This window comes from Carassius carassius, chromosome 5 (genome assembly GCF_963082965.1).
Source record: "Carassius carassius chromosome 5, fCarCar2.1, whole genome shotgun sequence".
NCBI classification, from domain to species: Eukaryota; Metazoa; Chordata; class Actinopteri; order Cypriniformes; family Cyprinidae; genus Carassius; species Carassius carassius.
In genome coordinates this window covers 21,519,074-21,540,115 of record NC_081759.1, presented here as the reverse complement: position 1 = coordinate 21,540,115, position 21,042 = coordinate 21,519,074, and the positions used below count along the sequence as shown (strand labels likewise).

The following is a 21,042-nucleotide window of genomic DNA, read 5'->3' as shown; positions in this document are numbered from 1 at the left end:
GTTAGTGTGCTCACCCCATTTTTGTTTGTAGGAAAATTTTTTATTAGATTTCATATCGCAATATATATCGCAGAAAAATAAAATATCGTGCAGCCCTACTTCTCATAGCTATGTGAAAATAAGTGTATAATTGGAACAGTTAATTGTTGAAGCTGAGCTGAGAGAGAGAGAGAGCGCGAGATATGCATGCAGAGCAGGGCGACGCTTTATTAAGAACCTCTGCTTTAGAACATTGATTTTGAAACTTGTGAACCCGTTAGAATCATTAGAAGACAGAATCGCGATTCATATATGAATAGATTTTTACGTGCACCTCTAGTTTTCTCTTCCTGTTCTCTAAATAAGCACTGCATGGCCTCGCACCCTTTGCTGCCTTTTCCCGAGGACAGGGTTTATCTGGGTTTGCTACATCACAAACCCAGAAAGTAACTTGTTGTAGTCCCTACCAGCCATTTTTGTAGGCATTAAACTGCCAGAATTTTGAAAGACGATATCTCCGTTTGCATTGAACTTTCAGCTTCGTAACTTTGCAGATATTGTTTATGCTCAAACAGCAACATTAAACACTAACGTTAAAAAAAGTGAAATCGCAGTGAACCACCCCAATATTTGTGAAAAATTATGGTCAAAATGTGAACACCCACTTGTATTTAAGATAAAAAGTAAATAATTTATGACATTATGCTTGATATTTACATCATATCAAATTATTATGCTAAACAATTTCTTAATACCTGTTTGACATACTGCTTTTTATCTTATGTGTAGCAGGGAACTATGTCCTAAAAAAGCTCTGGAGAAGCGAGAGATATATTGTGCAAGTGAAGTCTGGCAGTGGTTTACAGTGACGTATCATATCTTGAGAGAGATTTACAAAGGGAGGGTCCTGAGGAATGTGCTGATCTGTATGACTCTTACATGTGCGAGTAGAGCTGAACTCAATAAAAGGAGTGGAGCTGTTTCTACACAGCTGGTGTTTGGATTGAGGAAAGGGTTGTTGTGTGTAGAATTTTTTTTCTGACTGTGAGTGGGAGAGTTTGGCTGTTTAAGCAGCTAGTTCACATACATTTCTTAAGAAAAGTATCAGTGTGTGTGTGTGTGTGTTGTGTTTGTTGTCTGTCATTGGACTGAGACAGACAATGTAAAGCTCTTTGATTCTTTTGAAGGTCATAAAGCCATAAACTGAAGCTCTGTGGAATCATGATGACTCAACATTGAGTTTGGTTGCTAAAAGTCCTTCAGTGGGTACATTAATGTGAATTGGGTACATTAATGTGAATCGTGTTGGGAACATTGTAATCTAAGAAGACAAATGCAGCAGACAAATTACACTCATGGCCACTTCTACCATCTTCTGGTGAAGAGTGCTATTGCAGTTTCATCATGTGACTTATAAAATTGTTTTTTAATTTAAAAGGGAACCTTGCTGGTATTTTTAAATGATAGAATCTTCACCCAAAAATGAAAATGAAAGGAGACATAATTTATTCAAATTCTTTTTCTAAACATATGTTTTTCTTTCTTTGGTTACACACAAATTGTAAGTTACTAGGCAGATGTACGTTTTGCGCTTTACCATAGAATAAGAAAGGCTTTGGACACTGTGGCTGCCAAGCTCCAAAAAAACAACAGAAAAACACTATGAAACTATCAAAAAGCGGTCCATATGAATGGTGTACTATATTCATAAAGGATCAAACCAAAATGTTATTTGCTTGAGTATCTCCTGCTGTCATTGACATTTTCAGACTTGGACACATTGTGCTAGTGAGCATTTTAAGTTATTAACAGCTTGCATTTTATCGTTGTATATCTATATAGCTTTATAGCTAGTAATGGATAACTTGTATGGGTCACTTTTATGGTTCGCTCATTTACTTTATTTTTGGAGCTTAACTATCCCAGTTCCTGTTCTCTTTTATTGTATGGAAATTATTTCCGGTTTTATGGTTAACACTTCTTCCTGCAACAGAAATGACAATAAGAAATATATAAAACAAAAATTCTTTATGAAATATAATTGTACATTTACACAAACCTCATGTTACCAAGAGGTCTACAGAGAATTAGTGTGTCAAAGATTTGAATTTCTGCATGATAGTTGAATCTGTTGTTTCGACCTGCCTCCTCTTGTTTCTGCTGGGTACGGCTTCAAATCTAAAAATGTTATTTGAATCACCAATCCCTCAACAGAAGAGTGCAGTAGAGAGGCTGCTGGTGCTCAGGTCAGTGTTGCTTATCGCGACTCTTCGTTTGCTGAGGTGAGCTCTTATGTGTACGCGTGCGTGGGTGATGCAGGCTGGGGTGGATGGGCTTTTTTTTTGCTCCCAGTCGTCCAGCTGCATGAATAATGCATGAGTATATTCAGTCATCTGAAGAGGCAGCTTGGAAAGCTCTGCGCTGCAAGAAGACTTCTGAACCAAAATAAAGGGCTTGATTGGATCAGGAACTCAATGGTGTTGGTGAGGTTCATGAATGCATCGGTCCATTTTAAGATGAGCGCTGAGCTGAGGAGCATGGCACAAGACGGAGACAAGAGCACACGCCCAGAAGAATCTGATTTAACGCTCTTTTAGACTCCTTAAACGCACACGCTCTCACATTCACTTACACACTGCTTGATTAGATGCGGCAGAGGTTCTGGATGATTTATATTGACCTTATTGCAGTACGGTGAGTGTAGCATGTTCGGCAGCTCTGGGAGTTTCAGTGTCTGTATGGTTTGCCATCTCTCTCTCTCTCTCTCCCCTCCACATGCTTTGCAGACCCACCCACAATTCCTCTGGCTTTATACTGCCTCAGAAACCCACCTCACATAATTTCTTCACAACATTTCCGATGCTAATGGCTTCACTGCTGCTTTAAAGCTGAGAACGGAAAGAAACTTGTCTCCTTGTTTATTCCCGCTCGACCATGTGCTTGTGAAATCGAGTTCTGGGAGTGTCCAGGAAGAGAACTGGGAATTCGTCAAGTGTCCGGAGTGTGGTGTTTGGAGAAAGTACTGGGAATTCTGGGACGGTCCAGAGAGTGAGCACTTTTGGGAGTGTCTGGAAAGAGCGGTGGTCATGCTGGAGTCAAGCACTCAGGCCTGCAGCAGTGCATTGTCCTGCTTTGGCTGCTGGAATGGGCGAATGGTGGGCTTTTGCACATTAGCATTTTAACCATTCATTCAGGTCATCATTCATGTTTTCATCACCACTGACATCTTTGCTGGTGGTTTCAGTTACAGTAATTGTTTCCATCATTCACTGATTGGGATGAAGCAGGACTGAAGCAGGTTATTCATGTTTTTCTTTTTCTTTTCTTTTTTATGTTTTTGTGGCTTTTTTTATTTTATTTTTATGGATGCTCCATTGGAGCTGCATTTAACAACCTGTCCAATCTGTCACTGGCAATTAATTCAAGCACTTCATAAAATTAAATCTTCAATGAGCTAAGTGTCAACAGTTTTACAGTGTACTCATGGAAGGACTGTAACAAAGGCATCTTCAGTCAGGTACAATTTTTTTATGTTTTTGAAATAAGTCTATTATGCTCTACAAGGCTGCATTTAATTGATCAACCATAGAGTAAAACAGAATTTTTGTGAAATACCATTACAGCTCACGATATTTATCTTCTGTTTTAATATATTTTCAAATGTAATTTATTCCTTTGGTGGGAAAGTTGAATTGTCAGCTGCCATTTTCAATTCCAGCATCTGAATAACATTTAATTTTTGCTGATAAATATGTATTATATTGCAGCTTATAACAGTGATGCTTTTTTCAGGATTTTTTTTGATAAATAGAAAGTTCAAAAGAACAGCATTAAATAATATCAAAACTTCAAAATAATATTCAAAACTTTCCTTTTCTGAGAATGATGCACAACTACGACACACACTTTGTTTATATCTAGATTCTTTAAAGGGGTCATGATGTTACCAGACTTGGACTATGCACATAAACCTTGTGCACAGTATACAAACGAACATGGAACAATACATTTAATAATCTGTGTTAATGTTAGTTGATAAAAAGACAATCGTTCAGTGAGTCATTATAATCATAATTATGTCCTGTCTGGATGCAACAAATGCCTTTGTTTGTAATGGGTTTTATTGGTTTGTCTCGTCTGATATCTGGATCACAAACAAATCTTTCTATTTAACAAAATTTTCTTAGTGAACCAGTCAAACCAGTTCACCAAATCAAACTGAATTGTTTAAAACTGTCCGAGTCTCCAGTAAGCACTAATCCAATGATAAACCAATATCCCGAGTTATTCAGTTGCTCCTAACAGTACATTGACATAACTGCTAAAAGAGAACCGATGATGGGGTGTGCACGAGTCTCGTGCTGCTGGCCTGGGAGACGGCATAGTATGTTAATGGCGTAACATTTCCGTCACACGCTTGAGGCATTTGGCCAATCACAACACACTGGATAGCTGGCCAATCACAGCACACCTCGCTTTTTCAGAACGATGAGCCTTGTAAAATTGCAGTGTTTCAGAAAGGTGGGGCATAGAGGAGAAACAATAATGTACATTATATGGAAACGAATGTGTTTTTTAAAACTTAAACCGCATAAACACATTGCATTACACCAAATACACAAAATAATGTTCTTTTAAGCAACTTTATATGACCCCTTTAATGACCCTTAACCTTTGATTTGTAGAGTATATTGTGCCCAGTATCCTCTAGTGGGTAACTAATTTGTAATTCAGTATTAATTGAAAAATTAGATGTGACATTGATCCAGCTTTGGTTTGTAAAAAAAATATATATTTAATTCATTTTTAGAACCAGCAAACTTATCCATTTCACCTACCAGCCACTTTATTTCTTTGCAAGATTAATAAATGTTCAGTTCTGACAGTTCTCTCTGTACTGCTTCAACCATGACACCAACTGTCCAATGGTTCAATTGAATTTTTATTTTTGAACAGGTGTAAAGTTACCTAACTGGCTCTTTTTCTTTGTGCTGTATTTTGAGTGCAGGCTGAGTCAGGCTATGGGTCTGAGAGCAGTTTACGCCGCCATGGCTCCCTACTGTCCCTCACCTCTGCTGCCAGCGGCCTCTCCACCACCTCCGCATCCTCCTTCAAGGTAAGTCTCAGCCTCAGCCTTCAGATCCAGAGCTCAAACACTATTGGGTCATTCTGTGTCAACTCAACCAAAGGTCCCCAGCTCAAAGTTTAGATTTATATCATTTCTATTCAGGTGAAAGAAATACATAAATGAATGACAGAGCCAAAATATTAGATATCATGGATATATAGTTGCTGCGTAATCCACAGTTTTTTTTAGAGGGAGGTCTAAATGGCAATTTTCACCCAAGATTTATAGTCAAATTACAGGGATGAGCAAAAATTACTTTATAAAGACGGCAGCATCATTATTTTATTTTTGCACAGAGATTAGGCACTATCCCCCGGTTTCACAGACAAGACTTAAGCCTAGTCCTAGACTAAAATGCAAGTCTGAGTTGTTTCAAATGAAAGAAACTTGTACTGATTGATCTTAAAATATATCAATGCCTTTGTTTTGTCTCAATATGCACACCAGTAATGTTTTTTTCTAAGGCATGTTTATAAAAATTACTTAAATGTCCTAATTGAACTATGGCCTAATCCTGGTTTAGGCTAAGCCCTGTCTATGAAACCAGGCCTATGAGTTTTTTTTTTTTTTAAGTTTGCATGTCTGTAGCTCAGAAGTATAACTAAGAAGGATTAACAATATCTCAATATCCTTTTCCTTTGGTATCTACATTTTTAAGGCCGTGTCTTGTCTAAATTTCTTGTTGTGGGAGACGTCATTTCTGTTTTTATAACATTTGAATGTTATTTTACAAACTGTTGAACAGAAGGGATACAGTCTGCAGGAAAAGCTAGCGGAGATGGAGACCTTCAGGGACATTCTCTGCAGACAGGTTGACACACTGCAGAAGTATTTTGACAACTGCGCAGATATTGACAGTAAAGATGAGCTCCACAGGGACAAAGGTGAGGAAATAGAATTTAGTTACATTAGGCCTGGTTCACACCGGACGGCGAAGCGACGCGGAAGCGGCGCGGAACGGAGGCCGCTTCCTTTCGGCGCCCATGTTAACCTATGGTGTCGTTCACACCAGACGCGGAGCGCCGCGCCGCGTCGCAACCGGCCCGCACTGTGAAGCGCCAGTTTCGGCGTCTGGTCTATTTTTTGCGCGAGCCGCGAGCAATCCGTGTCAATTACGGCAGGAAGTCACACCAAGAAACACGAGACAATCCGTTCAATTCTCAAAATATAAGCAATTTTCAAATTAAAATACCGCGAGTTACAAATGCGATCATATTTGTGTATCTAAACAGACTAGAAAGATGAAAAAAAAAAAAACACACACATGCACGCACATGGTTAACTTCATAACTTCTTGGTTACAGAAACATGGTGTATTCATTTTATGAGGTTATTCACTTATTACCCATGATGTGCTCTGAATAAACAACAACTGAGCAAGCGCTTGTCGACCGCCGCGGAGAATACGCATCTGGTGTGAACAGGCAGGCGCCGGACCGTGCGTGATTTTCCGTTCCACGCCGCTTCTGTGTCGTTTCGGTGTCCGGTGTGAACCAGGCCTTAGTTTTTTCTGATGGCGGGACCAATTTGGCTTCAGGCAGGAGAAAACTTACCATTTTTAAAGTAGTGTTATTTTATATTGTGAAAATTGTTCCAAAGCCTTAGACTTTCATTCATCTTTGAAACACAAGTAAAGATACTTTTAATGAAACTTATGAGATTTCTGTCCCACCAATGAAAGTCTGTGCAACAAAGCTTTGACACATTATCACATATGTTAAAGGGAAGCTCAGTAGTGCTTGCTTGATTCACAAGTATCAGTGAATGAGGTTTGTTCTCATTTGTCGAGCAAGCACAATTGAGCTCCTCTTAAATGTCCACTGAAATGCCTTGAAACATGCAGCTTTATTCTGTGTGTTGACGTAATTTTAGTTGGAACAGGAATACGGGATGGGACATTAAGCAGCCCTACCCCCTTTTTAAATAGTTAATAGCATTTTACATCTTGGGTCAGAGCCATTGAGCTCAGTAAAGCTACATTTTTCAGCTTCATTACAGCCACAGTCTAATAGATTACCCCTTTAGATTATATATTAATTAGGGTTGGAGCTGAACTCTGCCGGAAAGTAGATCTCGAGGGCCAGAGTTGAAAACCCCTGCCATAAGAATAGTATATTCTTACTAAAAGCCAAAAAACATCTCTGGTTATAAATGTAACCATGGTTCCCTGAGTAGGGAACGAGATAATGTGTCCTCTAGGGGGCGTTATGGGGAACACCTCGTCGTGACCCATGTCTGAAGCTTACATTGAAGAAACACAAACGAGTTGGCCGGCGACAGCCTCTGACATCACTCCCAGCACGACTATACAGAGGCAACGGGAGAACACGTCATTGGCGCTATGGGGAACAGTATATCCACGCCGCCGTGCTGAGTGGAGTGCAGACCAGAATCAGGGCGAATACCAAGTACCAACTCTACCATTTCCATGTGAGTTGCCCCTGGGACGTTTAGACGGCTGTCTGTGACAGTACCCCTTACGGCCAAAGGCCTAAGCTACATACCCAACTTAATTGTTAGGGCCTCGGCCCGGGGTAGAGGTGAAGGCTTGGAATCAGGAAAGATTCCTTCAAAGGGATACGGCTAAGAACCTAGCATTTTCTACTTAGTCTTGCCTGTCACACAGGGGCTACCGCTTGCTTTCGCATAAGCTTGCTGAAGGAGCTGTCTCAACAGATCCCTAGTAGCAACACCCTGGTTAGATAGGTATCCAATGATACATAGGTGAAGTGGCGCCCAAGATGGACGGGGCTTTTACCAACTTAAGAAAGGGCACAAAGAAACCACGTGAAGCCCTCACCATATAGGATTTTAGAAAGAACGCAGAATACTAGCATGCGAACTTACCACAGTGTGGATTTCAAAAAGTGTGCAAAGACTTCACGTGCACACTTACCATAGCATGGATTTTCAAATACTGTTTTAAGGAGGGGCTTTCGTGGCACTCTGATAGAGCAGTTCATAGATGGAATGGTGCATCTCAACATATGAAAGGAGAACTCCAAATTCAGAGTAGCGCGCTCATAGGCAACCCTTCTTGGAAAAGGGGAGTGCTGCTAAACTACCTCGAGAATGCCAAATAGCCCCTCATGTTGTAGGAAGCGATGCGAAGTGTATAAACAAATACACACTGGCTGAATGGAGTCCAAGGAACCAAGATCTAATCATCTCAAGAAAGGGAACGAGACGGAGCGCATAACCCTTACTGTACAGGCTTTTATAAAGTGCACAAAGTGTTCACGTGCACACTAACCACCATGTGGTTTTCAGAAAGTACACGGAGCTTAGCGTGTGTACCTAAAGGTTCCTAAGCATTGCAGAGGCGCTGAACCACAAGGGAGAGGCAAGCTCAAATTTGACAAATCTCTGGCTAAGGGGAGCATCACCTGAGGCAGCATATTCAAGAAAACTTCTGTAACTGCCACCTCCACTTCCCGCTGGATGCGACAGCACAACTAAGCGGCCAAGATACCCCTCAGGGTGACCTGGCCGGACATCCATGAAATTCCCTGCAGTGATGTTCCAGGCCTGATGATCGAAGGCATTTCCCGCAGAAACCTGTGATCTCAGCCACCAAATACCGGAAAATGAAGATGTATGGCTGGTTCTGACAAGTGTTTAGTAAACACTGTAATTGAGCACTGCAAAGGAAACTCACAGAGTTTATTAGTAGACGCATAACCACCAGCAATTTAATACACAAGTATATACAGAAAGAGTTACATACTCACCCACCCTCCTGCGCTGGAGCCCCGCTCAAGGGCCACCTCCTTTTAGTCCGGACCAACAGTAGGATAGTTGCTATGAACATAGAACCAGCCAAAAACATTATAGGTCCAGTATAGGAGAGTTATGCGAGAGGTTTCCACCTAACCTCGATCAGTTGGAGAGCTGGTGGTTACAGGGGAATTAGGAAGGGGAAGATAAAAGCAGGAGTTAAAAATCCCTAAAGGGAATGAGTAAATACCTTGGTATCGGTCTGATTCAGACGAGAACGCTGCCTCGTCTGGATCACATCCCTTAGGTTCTGCTTACCTCCTTGTGACACACGAGTCCTCTTACACATGCCCGCAGGTGGGGGAGGAGCGCAAGTCATGACACTAGCCTTCTGTGCCCGTCTTTAAATCCTCAGATCGAGACAGGCCATGACCCCTATGTTGTTTGGACTTAGACCTGGACCTTCGTGAAACAAAGGATCTGAAAGCAGCGGAGCGCGCCTTCATCTCCCTGAACTTCTCGATCACCGTCTCAAAGGAAATACTGAAAAGTTGAGAAGACGAAACCTGAGAATCGAGAAGAAAGCCTTTTCTTTCTTCTCGATGTCTGCCAGGTTCATCTACAGATGTCTCTCCACCACCACCATGGCCGCCATAGTCCTGCCCATGGCAGAGGCGGCCTGCTTGGTAGCATGAAGAGAGATCTGTGGTGTGGCGCAGCTCGGCTACATGATTGGATAAAGGCCCTTGCCTCTATCCAGGTCTCTTAGCAGATCAGTCTGATAAGCTTGAAGCACTACCATCATGTGTAATAAAGCCACAGCCTGACCTTCTGCTGCGTATACCTTGCCATTTAAGCAATATCTATTTCTTGAAGGGGCTTAGATGGCAAGGAGAGAGATTAAGAGAGGATGTCTCCTCTCATAGCCGTTTTCGCACAACTCTTATGCCGAAACCGATGGATGTGGGAAGAAAACGGCCTCTTTCATTTCTTTTTGATCTTTGTATGGAGATCAGGGAGAAATGGAAGGCTCACCTGAGCTGGAGGGCTATGGTCAGAAAGATAACACTTATCAAGGCGGCCTCACGGCGTCACCTTGTTAGCGCACTTTCATGGCAAGTCCAACTTTGCCGTAGCATGATCCATAACCTCCAACAGCTCTACATATGCAGGGCAGGAGAATTCAGAAGGGATGCTCAGACTCAGCTTCTTCACCATCCTCAAATATCTCCTGCTTTTCCTGGGTAAAAACCCAGCAGAGCACTAACCTCAGTATCAGATAGTTTTAAAGATATAACACCATCCTCCCGAGGCTCTATCTCGTCCGCCACCATTAACAACGCGAAAGGGAAAGTCCCTCTCTAAACCTTCAGACAGATCCACCTGTATTCTCACAAACTCATTCTCCTCCGTGCCTCAGAAGCGGCGGGTCCTGAACCGCGGGAAGCAGATGGCTGCCTTTTTTCCCTTTTTTTTTTCTTGGAAAACAAGACGAACGAAAGAGGAGCTTTTTCATTGAAAAAATGCTCACAATGAACGCAGATTGCCTCCTCAACGACATCGCGTGCATGCTCTTCACCCAAACAAATGACGCAAAGATCGTGTGTGTTATCGGGTGTCAAATAACGCAGACACAGATGCTCACATTGTCTAAACGCTTGCTAGTAGTCGCTGATAGACAGAGAAAGATCGCTCTTACCAGTTCTTTCAGATGCACACTTCAAACAGAACAGTCAGTGAAGACGAAGAAGAGAATGACGTGTTCTCCCGGTGCCTGTTTATAGTCGTGACGTCGAGGTAGTGACGTCAGAGGCTGTCACCGGCCAACTTGTTGGTGTTTTTTCAATGTATGCTTCAGACACAGGTCACGACGAGGTGTTCCCCATAGCACCCCCTAGAGGACGCAGTTCGAAGTTCCTTTGAAAGGGAACTTGAACCATATTTGATGTTGTCTATGTTGTGTGTTGAACACCGTTTTCATGTGAATAAAAGCTGGGATGCATGATATTAGATGTTTGCCGATATCCGAAATGCCGATGGTTTCCAAATAATTATGACTGATACCGATATTTATATTCCTTTTTTTTCTTTTCTAAAACAACAACCCTGTCTCTCCTGTGCAGAAATTTATAAACAATTTGATTCGTTTTTAGCAAAAACTTATTCATTAGAACTAATAAACAATATTAGTTCTTTTTTTAATGAGAGTACATTGAAATCTTTAAAAATAACTATAATAAAATCGATCTTTGTTCCTATCTTTTTTACTTTTCAATGCATGAAAGTTTTTATGTAAACCTTTTTTTGCAGCATCTGATGAGGAAGATTTTCCAACCTCACGGCCAGATGGAGATTATCTGCTAAACAACAACAACAGCAGTAAAGAGAAATGTGAGGTTTTTGATATGTGTACAGCTTTGTTATAATCCTATTTTTGCCTAGTACAGCAATTGTAGATCAATTGCTTGTGATCCTTTCTGAATGCAGTTTTATTCTCAACCAAAGTAGTTTTTGTTATCTTGTATACATCTAGTATATAGTAATACAGAGTAATGAAGACATAGTAATTAATCATCATAAATTGTATTTATATAAAAACTTAAACACATACAATTAGTGCTAGCATCAATTTAAAATTTAAAAATAAAAAAAAATAAAAATGTAAAAAAAATTTTTTTAATTAATTTAAAGACTAAGTACTTTTTACCCAAATAATGGTGGAAATATTCCATTATGTCTGTGATTTGTTGTAAGTAAATGGCTTATTTCATTATCCTTTGATAATTGATAAGACACTAATACAGATTTAACTAAGCAACTGAAGTTCCTTCAGAAGTTTAAATACTTCTTCTATGTGATACTCATTTTACTTGATTTCCCTCAGTATTCTCTGTGGACAGCCTCAAAGGTTCCTTAGGCATCGATTTCAAAGGTGAAGCCATCACGTTTAAAGCTACAACAGCAGGAATCCTGTCCACACTGTCCCACTGCATCGACATTTTGGTCAAAAGAGAAGAGAGCTGGCAAAGACGACTTGATAAGGTAGTGTGCAGCTGTAAACAAACAAACAAAAAAAACCACCCTGTTAACACAAAAATGTATATTTTGAAGATTGTAAGATTTGTTTTTTGAGAGAAATTGATACATTAGATCAAATTCATGCATTCTTATTTTAAATAAGTTACAATAAAAATATCAGGCAGCTTTTATATTCATATGAAATATTTATTAAGCATCAAATCATTGTATAAGAATGATTTCTTGAGTTATGTCTGCTGAAAATTAAGCATTGCTGTCAGTCAGAGAAATAAATTACATTTTAAAATATATTAAAACCGAACACAGTAATTTTAAATTCTAATAATATTCACAATATTACCGTTTACTATATTTTTATCAAATAAATGCAGCCTTAGGTGACCATAAAAAACCGTTACTGATCCCAAACTTTTAAATGGTAGTTTATTTTAACATTGCTCTTTCTAATATATCAAAGCATAAGTTACCAGGAACTGTTTAAAATGGCAAATGGAATTGTACCACTCTGTTAATCTGTTTTCTGTTTTCTTATTATTATTTAATCCACAATAATCTCAAATGTTTTTATTTAAATCATGAAATAAATGTATAATTCTATTGATATGACTTGGTATTACTATTTGTTTCTTTTTAAAGTACATTGATTTTGCCATGAAAACAGCCATAGATGTTGCTATGCAAATAAACCACAGATGGTCAAGTTCCACGACGAAGTAGTCCATACTACTCTTGTGTTTATATTTCAAGGCCTCTGAATCCTTACTGTAGCTTTGTGTAAGTAACAGACCTCGGTTTAATGTATTATAGAAAACAATAGCATAAACAGTCTTCGGACTATCTCCTTTAAAAAAAAAACAAGAAAGAAAAAAAGGAAGAAATAAAAATCATACGGATTGGAAACAATATGAGAATTAGTAAATTATGACAGAATTCAATATCCCTTATCATTGTGGTTTTAAAGGAAATTTTACAGGAAACACATTTGTCATATTGAAACTACTGGGTGCATTTCGATGCAAATAAAGTATTCAGCATCAAGTAGCTCTGGGAATTATTATTATTCTTTTTTTCTTTCTTTCACAAGCTTAATCTGGGCACTATTAACGTAACCATACACTTCCCACATAACACCTTAATTACTGGATGAGTCACAAAGACACACCATTAAAACAAAAGAGCATCTACTGTAGTTTCCGGGAGCCTTGCATTCATCACATTCAGCACCACTTTATGTGAGAGCACATCTCCAAGTCCACAATTCATTAGCATCTTAGTGTAAAGCTTTTGCTTGCACTTGCTCGACCAGTTTTTCCGTCTACAGTCCAGCCCCGGTATATTATCATGAGCCAAGAAGCAGCTTCTTAAATTCCAGCTGCCACAGAGAATCTGGACGGGTGTGATTTTACAGAGTGTTTACAGTTATTCAACAGGACTTGATGGACCACTGAGCAGAATAAAGCTTTTTCCAAAGTAACCAGAATTCCACATTTCTGAGGAATGTGTGTTGTGATGTTAGCAACTGGATTGTAGAGGATGACTACAGTGTACAGTGCTTCAGCGCTGAAGCCGTGGCAGAACTGGGTGGCCGGGTCTCTTCAGAGGGCTAATGAAAACTGGATTCCTCTGTGTACGCACAGCAGCTTCTACTCTGTAGGTTTGACATGCTTTGTTCAGTTAACTGGTTATTTGCTCCCACTTTCTGTTTTAAGTGCCAAAGTGGGTCATCTGGAAATGTTTTAGTCATCCATATCTGCTGTGGAACTGTATGCATTTAAATTTTCATAGAAACTCTTCCATTGCGAAGTTTAATAGAGTCAGGTTACCACCTTTTGACATTTGTTATCACCTATCATATAAGCCGGGTGTTGTCAGTAAATGTCTCTCGTGACATATGCGGAGAGGTGTTTCAGTGCTTAAAGCTAAACCACACCTTGTCAGTTTCATCTTATTTATAATGCAAGATACATGACGCAACAATTGCTTGTCTACAACACCCAAAGCTGCTCAGTTTGCCAACTGAACAACTACATTTTAGTTAAGGTTTGATGTTGTATCTGAAGGTTCTGCTTCAGTTGAGTTATTTGAAGAAGGTTTGAGTTATTTTGGAGGTTTGCTTTCTGTAAGCTATTCAAGCCTGTTTTCTCTTCAAGCTAGTCTAGAGAGCGGGTGAGATGGGCTCCACCCTTTGTTGGATGAATGACCTTCCAAAGAGGCAAGTCACAGTGGTATCTTCAATGGCATCTGTAGTGGGATTGACAATTTTAAATGGGCATGTTTGCTTAAGCTTAAGCATGTAACTGCAAGTGGAGCTGTCAGAGTTCATTGGTCTGCTCCGGATTCTTTTTTTGGATCCTAATCGGGCGTTTCTTGGATTAGTTTGTAAGCAAGCTTTGTTTGGAAGCTAGCAATTTGCACTCTAAACATCTTCCCCAGTCTAAAAGATTTAAAGAAACTAGGCAGCAAATCGGTTTAAAATATTAAGCAGCACAACTGTTTTCAATAAAAAAAGAAAAATGTTAAATGCTGCTTTGCGTATTAAATTAACATATTAGAATGATTTCTGAAGGATCATCTGACGGTGAGGACTGCTGAAAGTTTGATGTATACTGGATATAGTATGAGTAACATTCTTCTATCATTCATAAGGAAATTGAAAGGAGAAGACGTGCTGAAGATGCCTATAAAGCTGCACTGACGGAGCTGAAGAAGAAGCCTCATTATGGAGGACCAGACTATGAAGTGGGTCCACAGCCTTTAATTCACACTGTCCTTTACATCTTTGTTTCAACACACACCCTCCATTCCAGACTGAGAAACTCTATTTGTGCAGGAAGGACCAAACAGTCTGATCAATGAAGAGGAGTTCTTCGATGCTGTGGAAGCTGCATTGGATAAGCATGACCAGATCGAAGAGCAAGTAATGATCCAGCCTTTATTTCAATTTATCACTTTTGCTTCAGTTTGAAGTACTGGTACTCTGACATGTGATATGGATTTGTTATACATTTGTACAGCCATTCTATTAGTTACAATGGCTATATTTCCATGAAATCGACTGTTTGATTACATCATCATGACTTTTGAAGAGTAAATAGATACAGAAGGATTATGTTTGTGCTTGCAGTTATGCGGAAAACCTGGGAAAACCAAAGCAGTCAGAGTGGCCTAGCGGTTAGCAAACATGATATTGAACTGTGGCACTGTTGCTGTTGTCACTTTTAAGGCCCTCTAAACAAATTTAGCCAAGTCCACAATTTTTTGGTTCACACATACAAAAAAAAAAATGATAAAAAAACCAGCACATTAAAACTGAGTTGTAGTCATTTTAAGTCCATAGTCATTTATTTTTGACCACCATAAAGAACAGGAAGTTAACCATAACTGTATTGTTTTATGAATCATTCTGATTCTGTGAGAATAGTGAGGTTCACACCACAGCGATAACAATTACAACCCAGAGGAGCAGCATCTTGAAAATTACATTACATTTTTTCCAGTTGAATGATGATAAAAACATTGAAGGTCAATCAGAATCCAGCTCACTTTAAAGAGCTTGAGCATTTAAAGTGGCAGTAGACATAACTGAACAGAACATTAACAGAACATTTAACATCCGTTGGTTTGGTGCTAAATTAGGTATCATTAGTTATTGTTATGGTTGTAAATATGCTTAAGAACACACTCTATATTGTTCAAAGTCTGGTTTGATGTTAAAATCAATATTATCTACAAATGTGATGATTGAAAAATGTCTGTTCATTCTTGTTGATATATAAGCTGACCACTAGCTGGAACCAGAGCTGATAATGAATGTAGACCTCATTGACTTTTGTGGATAAGCAGATGGACCGCTGTCCACACATGACTGAAATATAATGCATGACCCAGAGTTCATTATTCATTGGGATCCAACAGTCAAGAACTATATCCAAAGCATATTTACAGCTAATTCAATTAAATTTCATATACAAGTTGCTGTCATGTTTTGCAGTCGCAGGCAGAAAGGAGCAGGGCATCTCGACAGATCTCCCTCCCTCCAGACACCTATTCCTCCATCAGCACTCAGAAATACTTGACTAAGGTAAGTCAGACCACTCTAGCTCACCCACACAAGCACGCACTCCTACACACTCACATTATTAAAGCACATCATCTTCCTCATGACTGATTATGCAATTCTGTCATTGCTGATGGTGGATCTGCTAGGTGAAGTCTTTGGGGCTTTTATATTTGCGAAGCTGCCCTTTGTTCTTCCAGTCCCTTCTGCTGAAGTGTGATTTGCAGTGGCGGTCTGCTCTGAATTCTCTGGGTTATGATGAGATTTTGATTTCCTTCTCTTTCCCTTGGCCCTGTTTCCGCTCTGGCTCTCTGTTTCTTGGGTTCAGCCTCGCAGTCATACTTCCTCCTTGTCCTCCGTTGACCTTATAAGTGCCTCCGATGACGTGCACAGGTTCAGTGCTCAGGTAGAGATATGACACCACACTAGTTCGGATGAACTGCAGGCATGCAATTGTTCTAACACATTTTTTGCTTGTTTACTTTAGTATATAACACTTTCTACTTGTTTTGTTCACAGGTTGAGGAGATGGTGCAGAGCCACATGACTTATTCTCTACAGGATGTGGGTGGAGATGCTAACTGGGAGCTGGTTGTTGAAGAAGGGGATATGAAGGTGAGATGCAAATAAAAGGCAGTAGATTTTTATTTATCATTTTACACTTTGAGCTGTTTCTATGGAAGCTGGTTTCCATATCAAAGGGAAAAATATATATAAAGGTAAATGAGGCTTTATATCTAATTATTAGTTTTTTTATTTATAATTTTTTTCATGTAAGTATGTCTTTGTCTATGTTTATCTTTATACATTACCATACACACATTTGGGGTTGGTTAGGGTTTTGTTTTTATAATGAAACCATTTTAAAAAGTCTCATGCTCACCAAGGCTGCAATTTATGTGTTAAAAAAACTGTGAAAACAGTAATAATGTGAAATTTGTGTAATACATTTTATTTATAACTGATAGCAAAGCTGAATTCTCAGAAGTGTTTAGTTACATTATGAATGTCTGTACTGTCACTTTTTGATCAATTTAATGCATCCTTGCTGGAGTTTTGTATTTAATTATTGTAATTATTATCTTTTATTGTAAAAAACAAAACAAAAACTAAACAGTTGTGTGTGGGTGGGTAGTTTAGTCACAAAACAGAAGAATATGCAAAAGAACCTTGACACCAATCTTCCTTTGGTTAGAGTTTGGGATATTTGCATTTTTCAGTAAACTAACTACCCTTTTAACCCTTTATTGTTCTCTTTTCCACTGGAGGTTGCCATCGTTTGGTCTTTTTGCAGTTCTGTCATTATTGATGCTCACTCAGAAATTAATATGTTAGAGCAATTGTTTCCGCAGGTGTACAGGAGAGAGGTGGAGGAAAATGGCATCGTTCTTGATCCTCTCAAAGCTACTCATGCCGTCAAAGGGGTTACAGGTCACGAGGTCTGCCACTACTTTTGGGACACAGCTTTTCGGAACGACTGGGAGAGTATGATCACTTCAGTGCATCATTTTGAACTTCTAATCTTATATTGTGACAATGAGAATAGGCTCATCTTATTTATTTTTTATTTTACAGCAACTGTTGAAAGCTTTCAAGTGGTTGAGACACTCTCAGATAAAGCAGTTATCATTCATCAGACACACAAGGTAGAACACTTCCACTGTAACACATTCATTATTGCATCATGGGTGATCATTAGATTTCAGGGTTTTTTTTTCACTGCTGTGTTGCAGAGGGTATGGCCTGCTTCCCAGAGAGATGTGCTTTATGTATCAGTTATCCGTAAAATTCTCTCCACCAATGAGAATGATCCAGACACGTGGCTGGTGTGCAACTTCTCAGTGGATCATGACAGCTATCCAGTAAGTACCAGGACTGCAGAATTATCTTGTGAAAAATTTCTTCATGCAGTTTGATATCATATACCCACATTATTCAACAATAACAGTATACAGTAGGCTGTGCATCAGTAACCAGATTTTTTTTCTTCTTCTTTTTTCCCAAAACTGTTTTCTCCAGCCCTCTGCTAGATGCATTCGTGCCAATATCAATGTAGCCATGATCTGTCAAACTTTAATCAGCCCACCAGAGGGAGACAAAGAGATCACCAGAGACAACATCCTCTGTAAAATCACATATGTGGCCAATGGTAAGTCTTGGGGGTGTTTGGTCTCCAAAAAAATGAAAAACTAAAGGTTTAAAAGTACATGCAAAGTTTGGGTTCAGTAAGGTTTGTTTTTCTGAAGTCAACTTTTATTCAGCAAGGAGGAATTTAATTGATCAAAATTATAGTAAAGATAAAAAAATAAAAAAAAACTTTTCAACTTATTATTCATCAATGAATCCTGAAAAACAAAGAGATAATAATTAGGCATCTTTTTTAAGCATCAAATCAGCATATTAGAATGATTTTTGAAAAATCATGTGACTCTGAAGACTGGAGTAATGACTGCTGAAAATTCAGCTTTGCCATCACAGGAACAGATTACATTGTAAAATATATTAAAATTAGAAAACAGTTCATTGAAAATTGTAGCAATATTTCAAAATGTAACATTTTGTAACCGTAATATAACTGTTCAAAAGCCAATTACAAACTTTTAAACAGTAGTATACTTTAAAATATATTATAGCAAAATGTTTGCTATAATATCAAACTGGGGCAAAATGTTTGCTATAATATCAAACGGGGGAAGTCGTGGCCTGGTGGTTAGAGAATCGGACTCCCAATCGAAGGGTTGTGGGTTCAAGTCCCGGGCCGGCAGGAATTGTGGGTGGGGGGAGTGCATGTACAGTTCTCTCTCCACCCTCAATACCACGACTGAGGTGCCCTTGAGCAAGGCATCGAACCCCCAACTGCTCCCCGGGCGCCGCAGCATAAATGGCTGCCCACTGCTCCGGGTGTGTGCTCACAGTGTGTGTGTGTGTTCACTGCTCTGTGTGTGTGCACTTCGGATGGGTTAAACGCAGAGCACAAATTCTGAGTATGGGTCACCATACTTGGCCGAATGTCACTTCACTTCACTTCACTTCACTTCACTTGTATATATTTTAAACAGTTTACATTTTTCAATGACCACAAAAGTTAGATTAGTACTTGACCCTAAAAAAGCACCCATGTATTCCCAATTACCATGTTGTCCTGAGGAGTTAAACATAACAACAGTTTGGCACTGGAGCATTTTTTGTTATCATCAGTCAGTAGGTACATTGACAAAGCATGACTTTCATTATTTTGTAATAAAAATGTTCTATTTTCAGTTTCCTGTTATATATATTTTGGGGTCAACTGTGAAAATCATATATCATTTGCACACTGAGAACATCACAGCTTGGATTGCAATCTTTATTTATTATATACATGTTATATTCTCCATCACATTAATGCTGTGTTCATATAATCCTAAAGTAAATCCTGGTGGTTGGGCCCCTGCATCAGTCTTACGAGCAATAGCCAAGAGAGAATACCCCAAATTCCTCAAACGCTTCACCTCGTATGCTCAAGAGAAGAGCAGCGGTGAGGCTATTCTCTTTTGATCAACACCGGGTAAGTCACACTTTAAACAAAGTGACCATTTCCACCTATAAATTAAATCGCATTGCACGTTTATTCAAAATCTGCTTTTCTCTTCTTTCAGGTTGTTCAATCTACATTTCCAGTTTGCTTTCCGACTCCAATGAAGTAACGCCTTATACACATCACTCACAACAAAGAGCTGCTCAGCCAAAGTACTCTTGACACTCTTCAGAAACCTTGTCAAACCGTTTTCATACAGACTGAACAACAGCGGTACACCAAAGTCTGTGAAAACACCTTTGAACAGTACAAACACACTAGAAAAACCAACACAGCCTGTTCATCTTTAAAAGGCCTTACTTGCTTTTCCCTAAATGAGCTGTGGCTCTGGTTTTGTAAAGTGTTTTACATTTTTGTAAATATTTGATCATAGTTTGAGGTCTGACAATGGTCTTGATGAGATCATATACTGTAAACTTGATTCCTTGATCTAATCCCAGCATAATCTCAGCTGTACGTGAGCTATTTTCACTGACCTTGTCCAGGAGGCCATTTCTCTTAAGAAGACCCTTTCTAGCCCCGATGATCAAGATCAAGTCTTAAGATCTTTTGTACAGTTAGTTAATCTAAATGTATAAGATTATTTACATGTGAATGCATTACAAATTTAGATTCTTGTAATTCACAAATGTGGCTTTAGGCAAAGTGTGCATTTATTGGAAACTGCTTGTATAAGACAGTAGTCAAAGTATAGGGTTTTTTGGTAAGCCTGTGAAAAGTTGTTAGTGACTTAATAGACCATAATTGCCTTTCTTTTCTCTTTTATGTTATTTTGTTTCTTGTTTTTAAGTTTGTTTTGTTTTAATTTCCAGAAGTTTCAAAACTAATAACTTCTGCAGATAGGTGGCACTTTATTACACGCATGCCTTTTTGGGCCCTATAACAGCAATTTAAACAACGTCATTCCATTTCTGGTTCCATTTTTGGGCTTCCATCTACAAAATCTATGGAGAATTACTGCAGTTGTGCCATCTATGCCTCTGAAAGAGAGGGAATTGTAAATGACATTTCACAGTTTAATATAACTGTCTGTGGTCTGATTCACTATATGGAGGAGGTAATGAATCAAGGACATTTCTAATTTCACTAGTCTTAAAGGGATAGTTCATCCAAAAATGACAATTCTTTAAACATTTTCTCACCCTAATGTTGTTCCAAACCTGAATTATTGGCTTTCATATATATATATATATATATATATATATATATATATATATATATAATATTATTATTATTATTATTATTTATATATATATATATATATTTATATATATATATATATATATATATATATATATATATATATATATATATATATATATATATATATATATAATTTTTTTTTTTTTTTTTTTTTAAGATGTTTTTCTCCATAATGTGGCCATCAGTGGTAATCAAATTCTGCTTGGTCACCAATATTCTTCAAAAGGTTTTTTGTTCTTTTGAAATCAGTTCAGGTTTGGAACAACTAGAGTAAATTTTGTTTATTTTGTGTGAACTATCCATTTGAGGTCATGATTTCATGTTGAATTTGTGTTTTCTGTA

The 21,042-nt window shown here is 38.7% G+C and overlaps 2 protein-coding genes across 4 annotated transcripts in view; both read left to right on the top strand.

The window, feature by feature from the left end:
* cert1a (ceramide transporter 1a) overlaps positions 1–19,789 on the top strand; it is a 29,294-nt gene extending 9,505 nt beyond the window's left edge. The window contains exons 1-16 of one of the 3 annotated variants that reach the window (XM_059550141.1): positions 2,656–3,134; positions 4,988–5,095; positions 5,853–6,009; positions 11,150–11,215; positions 11,709–11,866; positions 14,510–14,602; positions 14,694–14,780; positions 15,855–15,944; positions 16,249–16,326; positions 16,440–16,535; positions 17,273–17,405; positions 17,496–17,566; positions 17,654–17,782; positions 17,940–18,069; positions 19,330–19,467; positions 19,559–19,789. In XM_059550141.1, the coding sequence (XP_059406124.1) occupies positions 3,066–3,134; positions 4,988–5,095; positions 5,853–6,009; positions 11,150–11,215; positions 11,709–11,866; positions 14,510–14,602; positions 14,694–14,780; positions 15,855–15,944; positions 16,249–16,326; positions 16,440–16,535; positions 17,273–17,405; positions 17,496–17,566; positions 17,654–17,782; positions 17,940–18,069; positions 19,330–19,457 (1,593 nt within the window). In that variant the 5' untranslated portion in view covers positions 2,656–3,065 and the 3' untranslated portion in view covers positions 19,458–19,467; positions 19,559–19,789. Of the gene's footprint in view, positions 1–2,655; positions 3,135–4,987; positions 5,096–5,852; positions 6,010–11,149; positions 11,216–11,708; positions 11,867–14,509; positions 14,603–14,693; positions 14,781–15,854; positions 15,945–16,248; positions 16,327–16,439; positions 16,536–17,272; positions 17,406–17,495; positions 17,567–17,653; positions 17,783–17,939; positions 18,070–19,329; positions 19,468–19,558 lie in introns of those variants that run through there. The other 2 variants (XM_059550139.1, XM_059550140.1) reach the window with 2 other exon arrangements.
* Positions 1–21,042, top strand: part of arsk (arylsulfatase family, member K) — a 52,583-nt gene that overhangs the window by 16,451 nt on the left and 15,090 nt on the right. The gene's annotated exons all lie outside the window — the stretch shown is intronic.